This window comes from Struthio camelus, chromosome 21 (assembly GCF_040807025.1).
Source record: "Struthio camelus isolate bStrCam1 chromosome 21, bStrCam1.hap1, whole genome shotgun sequence".
In the NCBI taxonomy this organism is placed as follows: domain Eukaryota; kingdom Metazoa; phylum Chordata; class Aves; order Struthioniformes; family Struthionidae; genus Struthio; species Struthio camelus.
The window spans coordinates 12,800,227-12,820,225 of record NC_090962.1 but is presented as its reverse complement, the minus strand read 5'-3'; the positions used below and the strand labels follow the sequence as shown (position 1 = coordinate 12,820,225).

At 45.1% G+C, this 19,999-nt stretch overlaps 1 protein-coding gene across 7 annotated transcripts; it reads left to right on the top strand.

Moving 5' to 3' along the window:
• Window positions 1-4,790: 4,790 nt before the first annotated feature.
• On the top strand, window positions 4,791-16,645 carry OTUD3 (OTU deubiquitinase 3). 7 transcript variants are annotated; one of them, XR_011135816.1, is made up of 10 exons: window positions 4,791-4,954; window positions 5,704-5,852; window positions 6,595-6,707; window positions 9,892-10,014; window positions 10,710-10,823; window positions 11,532-11,628; window positions 12,396-12,577; window positions 12,884-13,314; window positions 15,932-15,984; window positions 16,078-16,645. XR_011135816.1 is itself a non-coding variant. In XM_068916136.1 (8 exons), exons 1-8 carry the CDS (start codon window positions 4,791-4,793, stop codon window positions 13,058-13,060), a joined length of 1,119 nt encoding a protein of 372 aa, XP_068772237.1. In that variant the 3' UTR covers window positions 13,061-16,645. The 7 variants fall into 7 exon arrangements, 1 of the variants encoding a protein (XP_068772237.1); XR_011135815.1 differs by having other exon boundaries at window positions 12,884-15,984; window positions 16,078-16,149; window positions 16,614-16,645; XR_011135813.1 differs by having other exon boundaries at window positions 15,932-16,645.
• The last annotated feature ends 3,354 nt before the right edge of the window (window positions 16,646-19,999 follow it).

Below are 19,999 nucleotides of genomic sequence, written 5' to 3'. Positions count from 1 at the left end.
TGAGATGGGGATCTGAGTTAATGATTAACTTCGTGGCTAAGATATTTTACAATGGCCGATAATATCACCGAGCAATTCCCTTCTAGAAGCGGACCCTATGGCATTAACAGTCTGAAACTTTGTTCACTGTGACAGCCAGGGTGTGACAACAGCAGCGTTACCATTCTTAACTAAATTAGTACTTTATTTGTTAACAACAATTTCAGCTGGCCTCTAGACACCGCTCTGCTGGACAATGACAGCTATATAGAGGAATTATCTAATCTTAGTATTGATGATATTTTGAGTGCAGCACTTTGACTGGAGAGTGTGGGACTGAAAAACAGGAGAACTCTTCTACTTCTCTTGCACTGGCTTTCTGCATGACCTTGGCAAGTTGTCTTGTTCTCTGCTTCTCAGTTTTTGACATTAGAACCGTAACGACACACACTATGTATCACAAAAGCTGAATCCTGGTATGTTGGATTGACAGAAGGTTTCAACATATCTGTTTCCCAGATGCTGTCAAAGATCCTGAGAGGAAATTAAATTAGGAATACAATGATGTTTTTAGAATGCACGTAACCAAAGGCAGAGCATATTTTTCATGCCAGGTAGATTTGAAGAGCAGTGTGTATCGCTCCCTTTCCTTGCTTTCCTGCTTTTCCAGCATTGTGTGCCATGGAATTAGGTACCACACCAGTTGTGAGTGCTCTGGGTAGGAAGTCTGCTCTTCTTTGGCCCTGCTTACTACCTTAGAGCTGTTACCCTACAGCACAGTTTAAAGAATGAGGCATAGCTTTGAGTGTTCAATGTCTGATTACCTACATCCCTGTTGGTTTCAGTTATCAGAGGGCTTCATGTGGGGACTGAAGCATGGGCAAAGTAAGTGACTTAAGGTCACACAGAGTCCAGGGGAGGTCTGAGAAATAAAAACAAAGTTGGTGTCTTAGTAAGAGCATCTTCCCTTTTTTTTTTTTTTTTTTTTTTTTTGAGTTCACAGGAAGAGCTGCACTGACAAGAATGCCCTATGCCACCTATGCTTAGGTGGTATATTGTGAATATTCAGCTTTTCTTAGACTCCTGAACCAAATCCCTCACTCTCTATTTTTGGGTTTTTTTTTTTTTTGAGGGGTAGAATAAACAGTTTCTCGGTAGGAATCCCATGGAAGTAAGGAAGAAGGGCAGGGGCCACTAATCCCTTCAGGGATCATTTGTAGAAGACAGAGTACCGAGTCTAGCCTCAAGTGCACCTGAGTGCTCAAGCTGTCTGTGCTGCTGTGTCCCAGCCCCTCTCTCCCACAGCAGAGCAGAGGAAGGAACAGAAACAAACGCGGTTAGAAGGGCAAAGGAGTTCAGGACAACACTGAACTCATTAACTAACTGGTGGGTGAATGAGGTGAGAACTTGTTCTTCTTTGAGAAAGAGTAGAAGGTTTATGGTTAGCAGACTTCATGAGTGTCTGGGTGTTCCTGCTGTACTTCTGCTGACACAGGCTATAGCAGGGGTTCACGGACATTCGGGTGACGCAAACGTTAGGAGCCTTCCATGCTTCAGTTAAAAGCTAGGTTAGACAAATTGAGGCCTCCATGTCCATTTACCCTGTCTTTCAGCAGTGGGTGGGTGTGACTTCCCTGTTTTTCCAGCGCATCTACTGGAAATTCAGAGCTGGCTGAGCAACGTTGTTACTTTGCTACTGATGAAGGTCGACAGCTTGGACAACTCTAGAGGGAAGGGGAAACGGAGCGTGTTGTGGTTCAGAGGTCCTTGCAGAGCCATGCATCCCCCAGGGTACAATTTACTGCCACTTCCACGTGGACAGGGGACCCCGCAGGAGGAAGCCCGGTCCAGCGTATGGGCTCAGGAAGCGGCAGCTCTGCAACTCCTGAGCTGTGTTTTCAGCACTGCTGTTCAGGCATTGGGTGATCTCTCTGCCCAGTTTTGTTATTGATCTTACTGGATTTAAAAGTATCTATCGATGTCCTTCATTGATGAAAATTTCAGCTGAGTGTTCAGAGGACCTGTCTTGACCGAGTCTTGCCCTTGGCTGCATGGGTGCCTTTCAGTGGCTTGTATGCTTGTTCTAGTCACCTGAGTTGACTCTAGCCCTTTATTACTATTTAGTCCAATTACTGTTTCATTAATCATTTGCAAGCAGTTCAACCTCGTTTCCTGCTTTTGGTATATTTGCATAAGAAGTGTTTCTGCGGAATATTTCTTCCTATGGGATTTGTTTATGACAGGAAAGGGATGCAAAAGAGCAATCTTATCGTTTCAGGTTAATCTCAGAGTAAAATAACAACTTGTCATAGGCTTTTGAGTATAATAATATTCACAATCTAATACCAGAGAAGCTAATGTTTATAGTCCTTGAACTTCTTCCTCTGCTCAAGATCTGTATCAGAATGTTGTGACTCTGGACAAGAGGGACTTTCTAGACTTGTCCTCAACCTTCGACATTTCCCAAAACTTGAAAAAGTGACTTCAATTGTCCTGATGTGAAGCCTCTTACTATATCACCTGTCAGTCAGTGTAAGTATGAATGAAGCAGAGAGCTTCCGTGAATGGACAGTCACCTTTAGATCTTTAGATTTACAATCTCTCTGCTATTGTTGCAAGGAATTTTTTATATTGGGGTTGAAAGAGAGGTTGCTATTGGTGGTGATCAGCAGGGGAATTCAGCTACAGTGTATCAGGCTCAGGAGTGGCCTTATAATTGATATCAACAAATGTTAATTTGACCTGATAAATGGGACCTGAAACCTTCCACAGGGGAATCCCACATGGCAATCCTGTCTTGTCTTGATAGTCAGCCATGTGCTTTTGTGGCATATTTGTAATGTTCATGCCAAGGAAGTCGATTCACACTCTACCTGGGTGTGTTTTTTCAAATTGTGAATGTTCTTTTAGGGTCCGTCTCACAGAGCCGCTTGGATGCATCCTCTGAACAGAGCTAGGAACTAATTAGACACAAATTCAACTGAAATGCAGCAGTTCTGACAGTACCGGGCAAATCCTTTCACAATAGCTGCATAACAAAGTAGGGCAAGAAAAACAGAATAAAGGGGTAACTGATTTGTCTATAGTAGAATAGTTGCGTTGATTTGGGGCAGCCCAGGATTGTATTAATGGTAGATGACTTATTTGACTGGTTGCTTCTGAGAATGGGGAAGAAGAGTAGGGCACGAGGCCAACAGGAAAGCCAAACGCTCCCCAGTCATGCTGTGTTGGGTAACGCATGACAGACTGGAGCTTTTTGTTCTTTGTCATGCTTCTTACTGTTAAACTTCTATCCACTTCCATGTGGATATGCATACAGTCTCCCCCTCTTCCTTTGGGTCCAGCAGTACTGGAAGGGGTTGTTATGGCTCAAAGTTGCAACAAAATCAGTCTCCTTGTAGAGGAAAGTATGTTGCAGCTCAGTTTGTAAACTGGCAGTGCTAATTTTATCTTCCCAAAGCGCTGAATTCTAAATAAGTGGTTGCCTTTTTTAGGGCTGAGCTTTCTGCTACGGCAGTGGTCTCATTTTTTGGCAAATAACCCGGCTTTCCAATGCTGTGGCTTGTATCTTGCTATAGATGTTCTACAGTTGCAGCAGCAGATTCTGCAGTGTTGCTGATACAAGCTGTGTGGTTTGGCGGTGTTTCCACAAATGGCCATCGTACTTTGGCCCAGCTTTACTGGTGAAACAGGTGGAGGAAGCCCTGTATTAACACTGTGCTGTTCGGTGAGTGCTCCTAGTTGTGTACTGTGGGAGCAGGTCTCATTTGTGCCCCCCTTCTCCACCCCCACGCCCCCTGTTCAGATTAGTTTTCCATATTTCTTCTTGCCAGGGCTCAGGGAAATAGGAAATGCAGGTACAGTGTCATGTATCAAAACCTGACTTTTCCACCAGGAAAAAGGTAAGATGTTTATTTACAGGCTGAATTCACAGCCTGCTCGAGTCAGGCCCTTGCTGAGTGTGACCACTCTAAACACATTTTCCTAATAGAAATTAAATATTCTTCTGCTTTGGAACTTTGAATTTTCTTTTTCAAGCCTTCCGTTAACTGTTACTGCTTTGGCTGTCACCCTGACCCGTGTTCCTGTTGTCAGGCCTGGGGCATGGCAGTGTGAGCTGTGTTCTTGCAGTGCCACCTCGTGGGTAGTGAATGTTCTCACCTCTTTGTTCCTTTCCAGTTACTCTTGCATCACTGATTCGGTGCTGAAGTAGACACGGACCGGGCTAAGAGGTTTGTGCTAGTTTATAATTGCAGAAGTTAATGAAAGAAGGGCCACAGCCTCTGTCCAAGGGAAGTTTTTGGAGTAAGTGGGAACTAAGGGTGCTGGAGCAGCAGGGAGAGGTGCTGGGGCATGACCCCAAAGGCCCTTCTAGACTGACCAGGAGGAGCACCTGGGTAGAGAAGTGCAGTTAGCTGGAGAAACTAAGGATGAAAGCACATGGAGAATCTGGCTTTCACACAGACCAAGCATTGTGGTATGAAATTAGGAGCTTTGTCCTGCTGCCCTGTGCTTTCTCCTGGGCTCCGCTGTTGATCCCAAGGGCTGCCTGGTTTCACCTTCCTTCCCTTTGCACTCTGCATGGCTTGGATCGCTGACACCTCCTGCTTCCCCCAGCTCCCTCCCCTGCCTTCCCTCCTGCCCCGGCGCCCTCCTCCTCCTCTGGAGGACTGCTGGTGGGGGGGGGGGGGGGGAGGGCTAGAGTGGCGGCGCTCTGGCGTCTCTTGCGTCGCTCTCGGTGGCGGCGCCCGGTGGTCACGTGAGGGCCGCGGCGGCGCAGGCGCAGTGGGCGCCCGGCGGGCGTGGGGGCGATGTCCCGCAAGCAGGCGGCCAAAGCGCGGCCCGGCAGCGGTGGCAGGAAGGCGCGGCGGCCCCGGCCGCCCGCCGCCGCCCCGGCCCCGGCCCCGGCCCCGGGCGGCCTTGCCGGGCAGCTCCGGGCGCTCGGCCTCAAGCTGCGGGAGGTCCCAGGTGACGGGTGAGCGCGGGGCCGGCACCTCCGCCGAGCTCTCTGCCTTCTGAAGCCCCTCAGGCCTCTGCAGGCTCCCTCCACCCCCGGCAGTGCAGGGCCTTTGTCCCGGGGGGCTCCCTTGGCCTGTCACCAGCGGGGCCGAGGGCTCTTCTAGCCCCAGGCTTGTCTCCCACAGGCTTGAGGGCCACCCTGTCTGCCTGGGGCATAGGAAGCACCATAAACATTGGGAGAAAGGGGAGTTAGAAACCTGGTTGCTGAGGAATTGCTTGGTGAATCGTTGGGTTGTCCTCTGTGGCGTTGTCATTTGTCTTGGTTGCAGTTTAGGACAGTTTGGCATGGTGCTATTAGTCCTGTTGACTTGCTGTGTAGGATCTGATGCTGTTGTCACCCAAAACAATGCTGTTGTTGTATTACCAATTCTGACTTCAACAGCCATTCTAAGTCCTGGGAATAAGTGGTATTTCACTTCCATATCCTTGTTGAATTACTGGGCAGAAGGAGCGTAGCTCATTTCTCCTCCTGTTAACACTGGCCAGACACTGCTTCCAATCTGGACTCTTTAATGAGGAAGCAGCTGCATCCCTTTTCATTGGCAGTGTTTGGTGCTTGAGTCAATACATCAATGCAGGATTGTGCTGGGGGACGCTTCTGCTGCGCAGTCTGTGTTCTTTCTGCTCCTCCTTCGGGGTGGTTGGTTTGGGGTATCCTGTTAACCACCTTTCAAACATGCTAACTTGCAGTTTCTCTTTTGGTAGTAATTGTTTGTTTCGGGCCCTCGGTGATCAGCTTGAGGGGCATTCACGGAACCACCTTAAACATCGCCAGGAGACAGTGGATTACATGATAAAGCAGCGGGAGGATTTTGAGCCTTTTGTGGAGGATGATGTTCCCTTTGAGAAACATGGTATGGTCTCCGTAAGGCAATAACGGAAGGGGATATTCTGCATCATCTCATTTGGGTACCTTACTACACTGTTTCTCATCCCAGAAGTATTTTAGAGCAGCTCTCCAGTTTTTAGACACAGTAGTTTCTCTTTGTTTTCTTTCTTTAGAAAAATGAGCTGTTACATTTGCTTTGGATCTTTTTAAAATTTAGGAGAAACCTGGCATAGGAAAGAAAAAAGCAAGGAGTACAAATATGCTATTTTCAAAAGGAACTTAGAATCTAAGTGTCTAGCTCCCCTTGAATGCTGGTGGGTGTTGAGTGGCTGATTTCCATGGGTTTCTTTGTCTCCTTGACGATCCGTATTTTGTGCAGTGTTAACCTAGGGAAAGATCCAAAGCAGAGACTAATACAGCCTTCGTTCTAACAGCTTTGAGGATGTGCCAGGTAACGTGCAGGTGATGCATAAAAGCGTTTTGGTCACTTAATTCATGGCACTCTTTATTCAAAGCTAACACAGAGCTGATGACCTTGCATAATCTAAGGATGTACTAGGTTTTTTAGAGCTTTCTGTGGTCATTTAAGGCTCATTAACTGCAGTCACTGCCAAATTCTCGCTTCAAAAGTCACTCTTTTGCAGTTGGGGATTTCTTTCCAGAATTTCTTGGACTAGTGTTGAAATTGTTACTCAGTATCCCTCCAATGCTTTTGAAAGCGTCAAAAGCTTAAGTTTCCAGTTCTCACAGATTTTTTTTTTCTTTAGTTACCAATTTGGCAAAGCCTGGTACCTTTGCAGGCAATGATGCTATTGTGGCATTTGCAAGGAACAATCAAATGAACGTGGTTATTCATCAGCTTAATGCTCCACTGTGGCAGGTAAGAAGTAAGACTTTTATATTTTGGTCTGATTTTTAGCTGGAGGGTAGTTTTGAAACTTTGTGATCTATAAAAAGATGACAAAAACACTGATCGGTAGCCGTAGTTTGGCATGGTGTTGAGCTGTGCTTGCTTTTTCCAGCCTGGAAAGAAAGTCCTCAAGACTTCAGCTAGGAGGCGAGGAAACAAAACAAAATAAAACAATGAATCCATGAAGCATAAGTATATGGAGACAGAACTCTGGTGTTAAGCTCCTGGCTTCTGCAATGTTCCTCTCTCCTGAGGATCAGACTACATGCGAGTTCACAGAAATTTGAGCCAGGCTTAAGGAAACTTTGTTAACAAGTTTCAGGAATACGGAAGTGAAGGTATAGCAGGGCAGCCCCTGCAGTGTGTTGGAATGAAACGCCATCAGTTCTGCATCAGATTTGGAATGACAATGAAATGGTTTCTAACAGTCAGAGAAATGAGGTTCTAGAATGGGCAAAAAAGAAGGGAGAAGTTGTAAAGTCTTAAGGTGGTGTTTAATCAGTTTATGAAAGTAGACTGTGATACAGTTTCCTCTTACAGTAGGGGACTGGAACAAGTGATCCATCATGTCCTTCCTCTGTTGTTGTTGTTGTTTTCCTGTAGTGAACCCACCCTAGGATGGATCCACACTCAATCTGGCTATTTATTGAACAACTGAGACCCTACATTCAAGCCAAGATTATTTCTTGACATTTTTTAGTGATGGTAATAATGGATTTAAGGGCGGACCCCAGTTTAGAGATAATACCGGTGAGGTATATAGATTAAACAGCGAGATGAAGAAAAGAAAAGGTGAAAGCTGTCGATAACGTCTTAAATGCATTTGAAATAGTGTCAGATGGATTCCTGAACCAGAAGTTTAGACTTTATATATAGACAGTCATTGGAAGTAAGACAGCTAACCTGCATGTTTTAAAAAAAAGTTTACTTGGCAGTCACCATGCAAATGGGTAGGAGTAGTCAACTGCTTGACTTGTGAGAGTAAGTAGAGATGAAAAGACCCTGCCGGAGTTTACGGAGGTGCTGTTCATGTTTTGTTACTGTTTTGAACCAGACGCTCCTGTCAGTGTACTTAGTCCTTATCAATATTTCATACGTCCCCTTGAAAATCTTCAGCTCTTATTCCCCTATTCATTGACCTTTCCAGAGTTGTAAATGCTGAGTTTGTGATGAGGTTCTGTATTTTGGATGCCTGAATATGGTGGTATTAGTGAAAGGCTTTAGTAGCCCTGGGGAGTCAAGTCAGCTGATCATTATGTCGGTATGTCAGAATACCAGTAGTGCAGGCAGTCTTTGAGCTGGTACCTTTTCTGTGACTTTTTTTTTTTTTTAAATATCATAATGACAACTTTATAAGATCGTGTAGTGCTCTTCAAAATTGCAGGAGTAGAGAGCTGTTAATAGTTGTAATACGGGGAGTCTCCTCCCCTCATGGAGGATACCTCGGGGCACTGAAGTATGTAAGGGATCACAACATAGTGCCAATGTTAGCAAGTTACCTGACTCAACGAACGCAGGGCACCCTTTCTCTTAATGTTAACCTTAATATTTTTCTAAACATTCAATACTTCTCCGTTTTTTTCCCCCTCCCTGCTCTGGACCTCTGGCAAAATTTTGGAAAGATTAGATTACAAAGAGAGCATTCCAGAGAGGCAAACCGGCAAGATGCTTAAAGCAGATAGCGTGAAAATCTCCTTTGGTCTCAACTCTAAAGCAGATGATGAATTATCCTTTAGTTGTAAGAGAACCATTTTCACACACTGCAGCCAAGCTGGAAAAATGTGAGCAGGAAAGTGCTCAGGATCTCCAGCTGTTTCTCAAGCTGGCCTAATCAAAAGCTTATTGGATGTGGGCATCTTGACTGACTTCTTAGGGCTTTAAACAGCCTTTGCTTTTTCCCAATGGTGACTGCAAATGTAGAGCTGCAAGGTGGCCCAGATATATAGATTGTTTTATTGGCTCTTTGGATAGCTGTTTAACTTTTTCAGTGTTGTTGCTTTTTTCCTGCAGCTAACTTTCATTTACAGTTCACGTGCCCTGTGGGGAGTGCACATGAAAAGAGGCTTTGCTAATGAGAGCTGAAGAAATTGGCTAATTTTCAGAATAATCTGTCAAGAGCTTTAGGATTTATTAGATACCTCTCTAGGCTCTGACAAATGAGAAATGTTAAAAATGAATCTTATTCCAATCCAACATGTTGAATAACTTAATAGGATAAAAGGCAAGACTTAAATATAACCAAGTGGTGTGCTGGAACTTGAAGGTGAACAGGCGTAAAATAGGTGAATGGAGAAAAATCTGTTGTGAAATCTGAAGTCATTAAGGCAAGGCATAAACTGCAGGTGTAGTTGAAAGGTGACTTGATGTAAACTCTGTTAGGAAAAGCTGATTCAGAGGCTTATAGCGATTGGGAAATTCTGGAGCCCTAAAGCAAGCATTTCTTGTGGTTTGCTTACTGGCATATTCTCCAGCAAAGGCCTCAGATCTTTGAACTCTGGCTTGACAGGTAAGCAAAGGCAGTTTACAGATGTGGTGTAATTTTCTGCGTTCCTTGCAAGAGTCGGTATGTCGTGTGGGTTTTATCTAATAGTTTGAGAGAGTGATATTCAGGGTAGGAATTATTCTTGCAGTAGTACAAATAATACCCAGAGCAGCAATTTTCTACAGAAATTGCTATACTTGGTGCTGACAAAGCGGAGGAGCTTTGGCTGTTAACAGTGCTCGTCAGTGGAGTTAATTTTCATGGTTTGGCTTTATTTGTGTTGGCCTTTCTTTAAAAACCAAACATATCCGCTTCCCATGCCAATTGTTAAAATGCCATCTTTTCACAAGTGCAGAATGCAATTTATTTTGGGCAGCTGTTTCCAGTGTGGTCATGACTGGAACCAACTCGATTATTTTTCATCCCATTTGAGGGGGAAACACCTTTTATGTTGAATAGAAGTTATCACTGAAACTGGAGCTGGAGAAGATTGTCACAAAACTAGAATACCTTCTGGGGGAAATTTAGAAAATCATTTTGAGCTTTCCGCTGAAAAGAAATATTTTGGTATTGTTTTGTTTGCAATGATGTAGCTGACCAAATTGGTACTTTTTAAGATATAATGCCAGAATTAATGGATGACAAGTGAAGATTCGGAGTTTTTTCATTTAGATTCAAGGCACAGACAAAAGCAATGCAAGGGAGCTGCATATTGCATATCGATATGGAGAACACTACGACAGCGTGAGGAGAATAAATGATGATTCCGAAGCTCCAGCCCGTCTTCAGATGGAGGTTGGTTGTGACAGAATGACCTGAGTTAGCTGTGGGTGATATTAATAGATGAATGTTTCTGGTTGATTTGGTTTTTCATTTGCATTGAGATTGAGAGAAGAGTTTGGTCCCTCTCTCATGTTGGGAATAGAAACTCCTCTGGTTAATAAAAATTAATGTTGTGAAGTGCTTAAATTACAGTGGTGGAAATCAGTCCTGCATCTGCAGTGATGAGGGCTGCGGAAGTCTGGAAGTAATCCCATCTAAGCCACATACTCGAGCACCTCAATTGCAAAGGAAAAAGGGAGGGAGGAAAGAGTTGGAAATGCAACAGTTTTATAAATAAAACAGTCCTCTTCATATCTTTCTTTACTTTCTATCTTTACTTGTTAAGGAGTAAGCTGTGCTGTCCTGGAGGTTCTCTACACACAATTGTATCATGCATGGTGTTACAATAAAATGAGTATTTAATTTAAAAAGCTGGAGATTGTCTATTGCTCTACATGATCTTGTGTTTGAGAATTTGATCAGCAGTGTCTGAATTGTGGGCAGTGGTGCAAATGACATTGAAAGTTACACGATGTCAAAGACACTGATGCAGGATATTTTTGAAAGTGTGCCATAATGCTTAAATTTATAGTGATGTCAGTTTTTTGTTGCATACGATGGAATGACAGCATGCTTGTGTGATCTGCTGGGCTTGGCTTTTCTTGCAGATGCTTTGCAAGAATGATTTGAGGAAGGAAGAGGAAACGAAGCCACAGAAGGGTGAATCCGAAGATGAAATTGAAGACGCTGTAAAAAAAGTGTGTAATGCAACTGGATGTTTGGTCAGTATTGAGTAACCTTTTATGCTTAACATTCAAAACTTCTTGATACATGAAAGTAGCCTTGCGAATAATTAAAGTTTTAGTTTTGGCCAGCTTCAGTACCACAGCCACAAATTAGGATGCATTTCATCCTAGAGCCAACCCTTAAAGGCAGATGAAATGTGTACCCTGAGTACCTAATAGTTTTAGAGGGTTTGTCTTGAAAGCTTTCCAAAAAATCTAAAGCAAGTTTGGTAGAATGTGAATCTTGTGTGGATGTCTGTAGCTGAGCATCCCCAATGGCTTGCTATTCTGCAGATCTCAGCTGCTGGAACTAGATAGTTATAACCTGTGTTGTTTCTGCAGATTGTTGCTTGCACTGTGCAAATGCACAGAACAGGAGTCAAGAGTGAAACTGTTACACTGAAACAGCATGACATGCATGTAAGGGGTATCTGAAATTCTGAAGAAACTGGTTTGCCAGGTTTAGCCTGCTTCGGACGATGCCTTGTGAATTTCCGGAGCTTATAGCTTTGAACAGAATTCCTTTTTCCTGGTATCTTCAGGATTTTAATATCTTTTCCCTTGTCTGAAAAATGTGGTATGGGCTAATTTGGAGGTTATTAAAAACAGACAACAGCACCCTCTGAGTGGTGCATGTGGCTGTTGAATGTCTGTATTGTCAGTGGTTTAAAATCCCTTCAATGTGTTCTTTCTACCTGTGGACAGGACATTGACTTAATAAGCCAGATTTTGGAAGCGGAAAACTACAATGTAGAATCTGCAATATTTGCCATCTTTCAAGTGAACGAAGTGGAAAGAATCAGTAAGTACTTGAAGTTTGTAGTCTGGTGTTTCAGAAAAATGTTGTCTAAGGCTGGCGTTCCCTGTAAATAGAAAGCAGCTCAGTAGGGGCTTTCTGTTGGCTGTGCTGCCACCTGAGCTTTGCTGTGCTCAGGAGAGTTATTAGTGAGGACGGATTTTGTGCATCTGCTGAGGCTTTCAGTTTGCCATTTGTGAGACTGACGTGGGACTGTGCCAGACTCTCAGCTGAGTTCTTATATGCCACTGAACAGACCTTGTTCTAACTTCATTTGGATTTGTTCTGTTGTAAAGTCTTGAAAGAACCTATATCGGATTACTAATTCCTTGAGCCATTCAGTGGCTCCCCACTACCCCCTCAGGTAATGCAACTTTCAGGTTTATGAGCCAACTCGGAACATAACCCAGACCATATCAGGTCTAGCCTAGTTCTTGAGCATGAGAAGATCTGGCTTTTCCTTCGATTGCCTGTGATGTATTGTCTTGGGAAGTTAGGCACAAATGCCAGTGGGTTTTATACTGTAGCTTCTGAAAGATAATACGTGCCACTTGAGTCTTATGGAGAGTGTCCCCTTCCTACATTTCAGCAGATGAAGAATATGTTGTCCTGTTTACTTGGAGCATGCAGAAGTGGCTACTGAACTGTGTTTGTTTTTTTTTTTTTGTCAATATTCAACCCTCCCTACGCCCCAAAAAGCAGAAAGTATATGCAAGAAGGAACTGGTCAGCTTCTGGGTGGTGTGTCTGAGAAAAACATCTGCTTGTTGGTAGGTACTGAAGAGCAGTGTGATTCCCGGGACAAAGGTCAGAAATTGCGTAGCTCAACTTTGTGGGAAGAAAATGGAAGCGGCTCAAGAATCTTTGGAAATCAGAGTTTGCACCAAGATAAAACAGAAAACAACAAAGGACAGGCTAGATGTGATGAAGAGAATCGAGCTAGCAAAAACACAAAGGTATGTGAAGGGTGGTTTGGGAGTAATTTAGATGTTGATCATCAGCAGCTGTATTCTCCTTTGAGAAAGCTTCAGCTTACTAGATTTTGCTCATATAGCTGTGATGTTTCTCTAATAGAAACTAAATTAGTGACACATGGCATTTTTCCCCGAAGTGACAAAACCTACTCCTGATAAATAGGTTGAATTAAATGTGTTCAGGCAGCTGCTTTGATATCTGCTTGTCTGCCTTCCAGTGTGCTTTTTTTCCCCTCAACTGAGAAGGGAATGTGTTTGTTCAGCTGTGTTTTCATCCTTCCCGTTCAGGTATCTAAAAAACAAAAGAAGGAGCAGCAGCGGCTAGAGAAGAAGAAGCGGCAGGAAGAAAGGCACCGACAAAAGGTCTTGGCCAGCAAGACTAACTGTGCAGATAGTAATGGGAAGGAGATGCACTCGGATACCCAAGTCACCCTGGTGAAGGCTCTGGCAGCCCTGAACATATGAATGAATGCGGTCTGAGTGCTCTAGTGAGGAAAGCAAATAAAACTGATGAGATAAAACTCCTCTTCAGAACGAATTTCCAAGCACCTGTTATCTTAAAATGCGTTTCTGCGGAGCTCTCCAAATGTGCGCTAACTTTCTGTTTCTCCAGTTGCAGCAAGAACAATTATTTGGTAATATTGCATCAGCTGGTGTTTGAAGAGTTTGAAGTTAACAGAAAAGTAGAGACTTATTTATTATTTTGGAGTTAGATGAAGGTGAGATAATCTTTATCCTCAGTGCTGTGAGTTTTGCTTTGAGATCTCTTGAGGTGCTTAGGTTTCTTTTATAGTGACTTTTTACTTCAGGTTAAATTTGCAGGAGCTTTATTTTCCCTTACTGTCAAGGACAGTGTTAACAGTTCTCAACTCAGGAACACGCTTTTTTCCTATTTAAATGTAGAAAGTACGGGAACAAAATTCCAGAACCTTTTCCAAAGCTAAACTGTCAGCCAACAATGTATCATACGTAAGACCTTTCTTTCCTACCTGAGAGCTTAGTGACAAGCTTTTTAATCTAACCAGGATTGTTTTTACCTTTGTTGCGCTCAGCTGTGTGCTGTCTGTTTCAGAAGTGATTAATACATGAAGGGAAAATGGGATTGCAGAGTCCATGCTTGCTTCTTGCATAAGTTTTGAGATGAGCTTGTTTGCTAGCTGCTGAGTCCTTCCGATGTTTTCCTCTTTTTGCGGTGGGGGGAAGGCTGCCAATGGACTCCTGAGACTGCAGAACTGATTCATCCAGCCTGGTATGAAGTCTAGCGAGGTAGCAAAATACGACGTGAGCAGGTGTGAGATTTCGGTTGAGTGCAGTCAAAATGTGCTGTTACTTGGACATCTGGAGACTCATCTCTTCTGCCTTATTCTGGAGCTGCAGGGCTACAGTCCAAGCCAGGAACTTGATAGTCATTAGTCTCCAAATGAAATTATTGTAGCCAATGGACCAAAAGTCCTGGGAACAAGCTAGCAAGGATCCCTGGGAACCCTGCCTGCTTCACTCTTCATAAATCAAGCTTTTTCCAGGGTAGGATTTTCTTCCTTTTAAATTCCTCTTCAGTAAGGTCACCAAGTACCATAGCATGTGCAGTTTGAATCCTGTGGTGCTTTGCACTATGGGATTGGGAATTTGGACTACGGCGTAAGGATAGTGGGACTTGGCCCTAGACTTAAGGCTTGCAGTGTTTCAGCTTCACTCAGGTTTTTGGACTTATATCAAGCACTAAGCTTGAAGAAAGCACATGTGTGCGCACACACAATAGAAAGCAGGAGACACCTCATCAGCCAGGGCAGAGACTAAATAGAATTTTTCAACGGGAGGGAAGCTGCTTCTGAAAAAAGTCTTTACCGATTTGGAAAGTTCAAAGATGTACTGAAATACAAACTTATTTTGACTGAACTGCCAAGATCTGAGCTAGTACTCTCTATCCTGTGCTGCGGTTATCAGGAGCATTTGAACCATAAAAAGAATGAAGCTCTGCTTTAAGTACTAGTGGTATAAGAGAAGAGCAGGCTTGAATGCTGGCAAAAAAAGTACCTTAGTTCCTATAGTAAGCTTGATGGAGATAAAAGTAATACAAAGCAGCTCTTATACTTTCTGGTGGGATATAGTGTCTGGCAAGTGAGGAAGCATATTATATGCTGCTTTAAGTACTAGTAGTAACCGTGGGTAATTTGCTCTTGAGGGAAATCTGAGCAGTATTTGGTAGGTAGGAAGAATATGGATTAGTCTTGAATCGACAGTACTGTTACAGTGAAAAGTGACTTTGGTAATTTCCGTTTTATGCCAACGTTTAGATGGCCTGTTGTTAACACTGTTGTTTCCTGGAATTATTTTTCTCAAGGCTAACTTTTACAGTAGCAGAAAGAATGAGAAGTCGTAGCTATAACTGGGAGAAAGTGCAAGTCACTGAAACAGTGCAATGAGAGTTGAAGGCAGTGGGCACAGCCGGGTAGTTCAGGTAAACGCGTCACCTTTGTCTTGTGCTGCTCTGTGCTGATTTGGGTAAGGCCAGTGAGTTGTTCTGCAAGTGACTAGCGTGCATAAATTGAAATGATAACTTGAGTTTGCAGTTGTGTGCTAAGAATAACGTGTTTGATCTTAATGATTTGCTTTTTTTCCTTCCCGAGCTAGAGCTGATGAAAAGATTATTGGTTGCTTCAAGCCTGGATAGCTGTGAAGGGGAGCTGTCCTATAACCAGCAGACAAGAAGCTGGGCTTCTACTGTAGGCATGAAGGGACCTGCAAAACCTAACCTCTTCCATGACCAGGATAAATGGGCAGGCCTGCAGTGACACCACATCTTTTAGTAGGAGAGAGAGGCTGACCTTCAGGCTCGTGGCCTGTGATACCTTATAAGCAAATGTAGCTGAAAATGCTCTAACCTCCAAGTGTAATTTGATTAAAACAAGCTGTGCTGGCTGTCTTGTTAGACCAGTCAGATGCTCTTGATTTTTTGCCAGGATAGCTGTCTACCTAGAAAAACTTTCTTGTGTCTGAAGATGTTAAACTTTCCTTTGGTCTGTTTTAGACTTTTTTCTTTCTTTAGCCACTGGTATTTTCACCAACCCTTATGATGGGTATTTTTTTTTTCTAGGGAACGTTTATGCAAGCTTCCTCAGGGAACTCATTTTTATGCAGAGAGTTTGCTTCGTAAATTTTCCTTGCAGGGCAAAGGGAGGCGAGAAAGAAGAGAACCCAAGTTGTGATTCGCTCCTTCGCAGCTCATGCCTGCTCTTCAGTGGAGCTAACCGTGCTTCGTAATATGTGGTTGTAGGGTAATAAACTCTGCGTGTTCCCTTAGCATTTGCCTGAGAACAGATTGCTGTTTTTTACCAGGTACTGTCCACATCCCAAATACTGCTCAACAATCTTAAAAGGACTTAGCCAAGGTGAGTATTTTGCGTGAAACTTCAGGCAGCTCAGTTGTGGGATGCACTGGGATTGATGGCTTGTGAAGTGTTTCAGCTTACATCTTTGCACAGCACAAGCGGGCGGCTGGGCGAAGACCAAGTCTATGTTGCTGCTGGACTGGTGGGGTCACCGTTGGCCTCGAGGTGAGTACATGGTAGAATCGAGGCCCTCTTTCCAGGATGATTTAGAAAACGGAAAGCTTGGCTGCTGCTTCCCTTCAGGCACTTGTGGACCAAGAACGATCTGAACTTGTGAAAGCTTGTCGTGGCTTCCTGCATATGGGAGGGGCTTCTCTGTACTGCTCCTAGTTTCTGGTGTACCTTGTTGCTTCTTGGAGGGCATCCAGTTCATTTGTTGTTGTGTTTTGTGGGTTTTTTTTTTTTATTTAAACCAGTCGCCTTACCTCATCTGCAGTGCCTGAATAGCAACAAAAGTCATGTCTGCAAGTCATGTATCTGCATCTGTAGCAATGCTCTCAGAGAGTGCCTTCATTTACTATTGGAGTCTGTTGAAACCATGCAGGAGTTATCATCTTGCCACTCCAAACATGGGGGGCAGGGGATCTCTTCCTGTTATCAAACCAAATCTTGTGTTTTTGAATACCCAGTGCAATAAAGCCTGCAAAGATGTGCTGCTCGACCTGTGAGACTGGAGTCTTGTGTATTGGGTGAGCTGTGGAGTAAAGGCGAAGCTTCCAGATGTTTTTATTAAGGCAGCCTGCATCATTCCTGTGGATATACTCGCCTGTCAGCTTGCATTAGCTGGGTCTCAACACACATGTTGGAGGTGGATAGCATATGCTCTTCCATCCCTGTGTGATCACACCTAGTGCCGCTCTCTGACTGGAGTGGAGCCTGTTTGCGTGTGTAACCCCTAGAGGGCAGCACAGCCTTACTCTGCTGTCCCCCTGGCTCTGATCTCCTGCTGTAAATGCTTGTGATTCTGGTTTCTGACAGAGGAGCAACTTTGAGATAATTTTGTAACTTGAAGAACTCCTGTCTCTAGCAATGGAAAGCCAGGCCCTTAACTGACACAAGAAAGTGATTAAAAGGAGAACTGGAGGAATGTTTTGCAGAGTTAAAAAGCCACCACGTTTACTGTAAGAAGCAAGAAAAAGGGATGTTAAGGATGTTCACAGTGCGGACTTCTATTCCCTATGAGGAAGGAAACATAATGGAGGCAGAAGTGCCATTAGCGCTGGAAGAAAACTAAATGTAGCCCTAGAGCTTGCTTTTTTTTTTTTTTTTTTTTTTAACTGAAGTAAAATTGCTGTTTCCTTGAAGTTGATGCTAGGAAATCTGTGCCTGGGTTTTGCATTCGTGGTGAGGGTGGATGTGGGTCGTCTCCAGCTCCCCAGAGCCCCTCTGCTTTGAACAGCTCTCCAATGCAGCACTGAGCCTTTTCTTTTTTGTGTTATTTTCCTTAAAGTGGACATTGAAGGCTGCAGTGCTAGTGGGAGAGGGCGAGAAAGGCTTGCACAGCAATTTATCAGCTGCACGCTGCTGCTGAAAAATCACTGGGGCAGGAATTAATACGATGCCTCTTCCAGGCTTGGCCCCTGGGAAGAGCCAAGCTTGGGAGCTGCTTCGGGCTCGTTTGGCTCTGCTTCATTCGTGCAACCCACCGTTACTGCTTCCGTGGGTAATTTTTATTTTTCTCTCAGAAGGTCTTAAGGTCTACTGATGCTGCCCTATTTCACTTGAAATGCATGGAAGAGTGAACGTCATCTTTTTGGGGTGGGTCGCCTGCAGCGAGCGTGAGGTCAACGTTTGGCCTCTGCCCAAGGGCAAGTCTGGCCTTTCAGGAGCTCTCCTAACTCTAACCTTTGCTGCAGTCCCAGCTGGTGTTTACTGGCCCCGTGTCCAGCGCCTTTCCCTCGTTCCCCGGCTCCCCCAAAGCACGCTTTGAGCCAGCATCATCCTAAAGGATGCCCAGGAAGGGAGATCCCCACCCCTGCCGTCCCTTACTGTGCAATATCTGCCGTTTCTGCCCGGAGTAGCAGGGAAAATACTGCAATGAGCAGCAGCTCGGGGTGGTACACAGCCCAAGCGAGGCATTTTTTGCATCCGAGACTGCTGGGCTGAGCACGAGAGCAGTGCAGGTCTCAGTTCTCTTTAATCAACTTCCCATTTCTCTGCTGCGAATCACTCGGGTGAGGTTGCAGAGGTAGAATAAATGCCCCTGTTTAAGGGCTCGCGGGTGCCAGCAGCACAGGGCAAGTAGCTGCCACCAGAAAAGCTTCAAGGGTGCGTTAAGGACAAGGGACAGTTCAGAGGGGAAAGGGGTGAATCGTGTCCTTGCATAAGTGTTATTAATTTTTTGACACCTTACTTGGAAAAGGCCATGCCGTATCTTACTGTTTCCGTATTTATTCACCTGGGCAGGGAGAAAATGCAGCCAGCACAAAGCATCCTCCAGCCATGACTCGCCAATGCGGAGGAGGCTCCCAACGGGCTGCGGCCAAAGGTAGGACCGAGCCGAGGGGCCGTAACCTCATTTTTTGGTTGTTGGGGACCTGTCAGCGCCCGACTGCTCCTCACCAGATCACTCACGGGAAAGTGAGTGTTCGGAAAAAGGGCTGGGATGAGCCTCGTGGACCGTTGCACGAGGCGGCTGGTTCACCCTTATGCAGAAGCAAAAATAGGCAAACAACAGGGTAGGGAGAAAAAAAAAGTGAGGTGTAACGAAGTGGTTTAAAAAAAACCGAGGATAATTATATCATTTGCTTGGCGAGACTAATTAGCTCTCTGGTCCCAAACAAATGTTTTAGTACTTCGTTTTTGCTTCGTCTGGGAAGCCTGGTGAGAGGAAACCCCACTGCAACGGGTGGGGAAACTGAGGCAGGACACGGGAAGCGATTCGCCCGCAGGTCAGTGAGGCAGCGAGGCACCGGAGCCTGGCTCCACGCCTCTGCAAAATCTCTTCCCCCTGTGTGGGCCGTAACTCGGGGTTTTCAGCGCATGCGGCTGGAGGAGCGCCTTGTTTTCCTTTCCCGAGGAATAAGGTCTTTTCTAGCAAACCGGCCGAGTTGCTGGGCCAAAGACCCTCCGCGACAGCTACTTCGGGTGGTTTCGCAACAGGGCTTCTCTGAATTGTCCGGATGTGAAATAAGACCCCTGGCTGGCGTTCGCTCCCGGGCCGCCCGCCTCCTGGGAGCGTGTGGATTTTGTCTCTGTTTCGCAAGATGTTTTTGCTTCCAAAGAATAAGGAAAACATCATATGACAGCACAATAAGGCCGTCCTCGGGGGTCTCTGGACGGGACAGTGGTAAAAATTAAGTGATTTTGCACGTTTTCGTGGGATTGCCTCCCTGCCCCCTTCCCCCCCCCCATCAATTCCGATATTGCTTTCAGCACTTATATCTTTGGCATCCTAATTTATTCTCAGAGAGCAGCGTCTGAGCCAACCGAGTGGTGCTCGGAGCTCCCCATCGACCAGCTCTTACACCCCAACGGCCAGGCAGAGAAATACACACGGATAATTCCTGTTTGCCCAGTATTTGAGCAGAAAGAGCCCATTTCAATGCAGGCCGGCCCTGCCCCTCTGATCTGGCTCGTCTCTGCGAGGATGCTCTCCCTGATTCCCACCCAGGGAAGGGTTGCGCCCTCCTTCCTCCGCAGCCACTCATCTCCTGCAGGATCAAACATCGCTCTTAAGCGAGAAGGACAGTAAAGCTAGAGGCCTGGCTTATAACCACAGGGAAGCATTTCTAATTTGGGGGACGTTTTTCACCACCGTTGACCACGGATGCTCAAACCCCCGTCTCGGAGAAGCAGGGTCCCTCCCGAGTGCGGCCACCCTGGCTGCGTTTGAGGTGTTTTGCGCACCAGGGTCGATCGGGGGGCCGAGGGGCTCTGGGTTATGCGGGGCTTAGCTCTACCTACATCTTCCTCTCCTGCAAAAGAGTGTAATGCCCGCTGGCAGCCGGGCAGCAGCACGGTAAATCACCACATGCTGATTTGAGTTGGGATTATTTCTCTCTCAGAGCGGCTG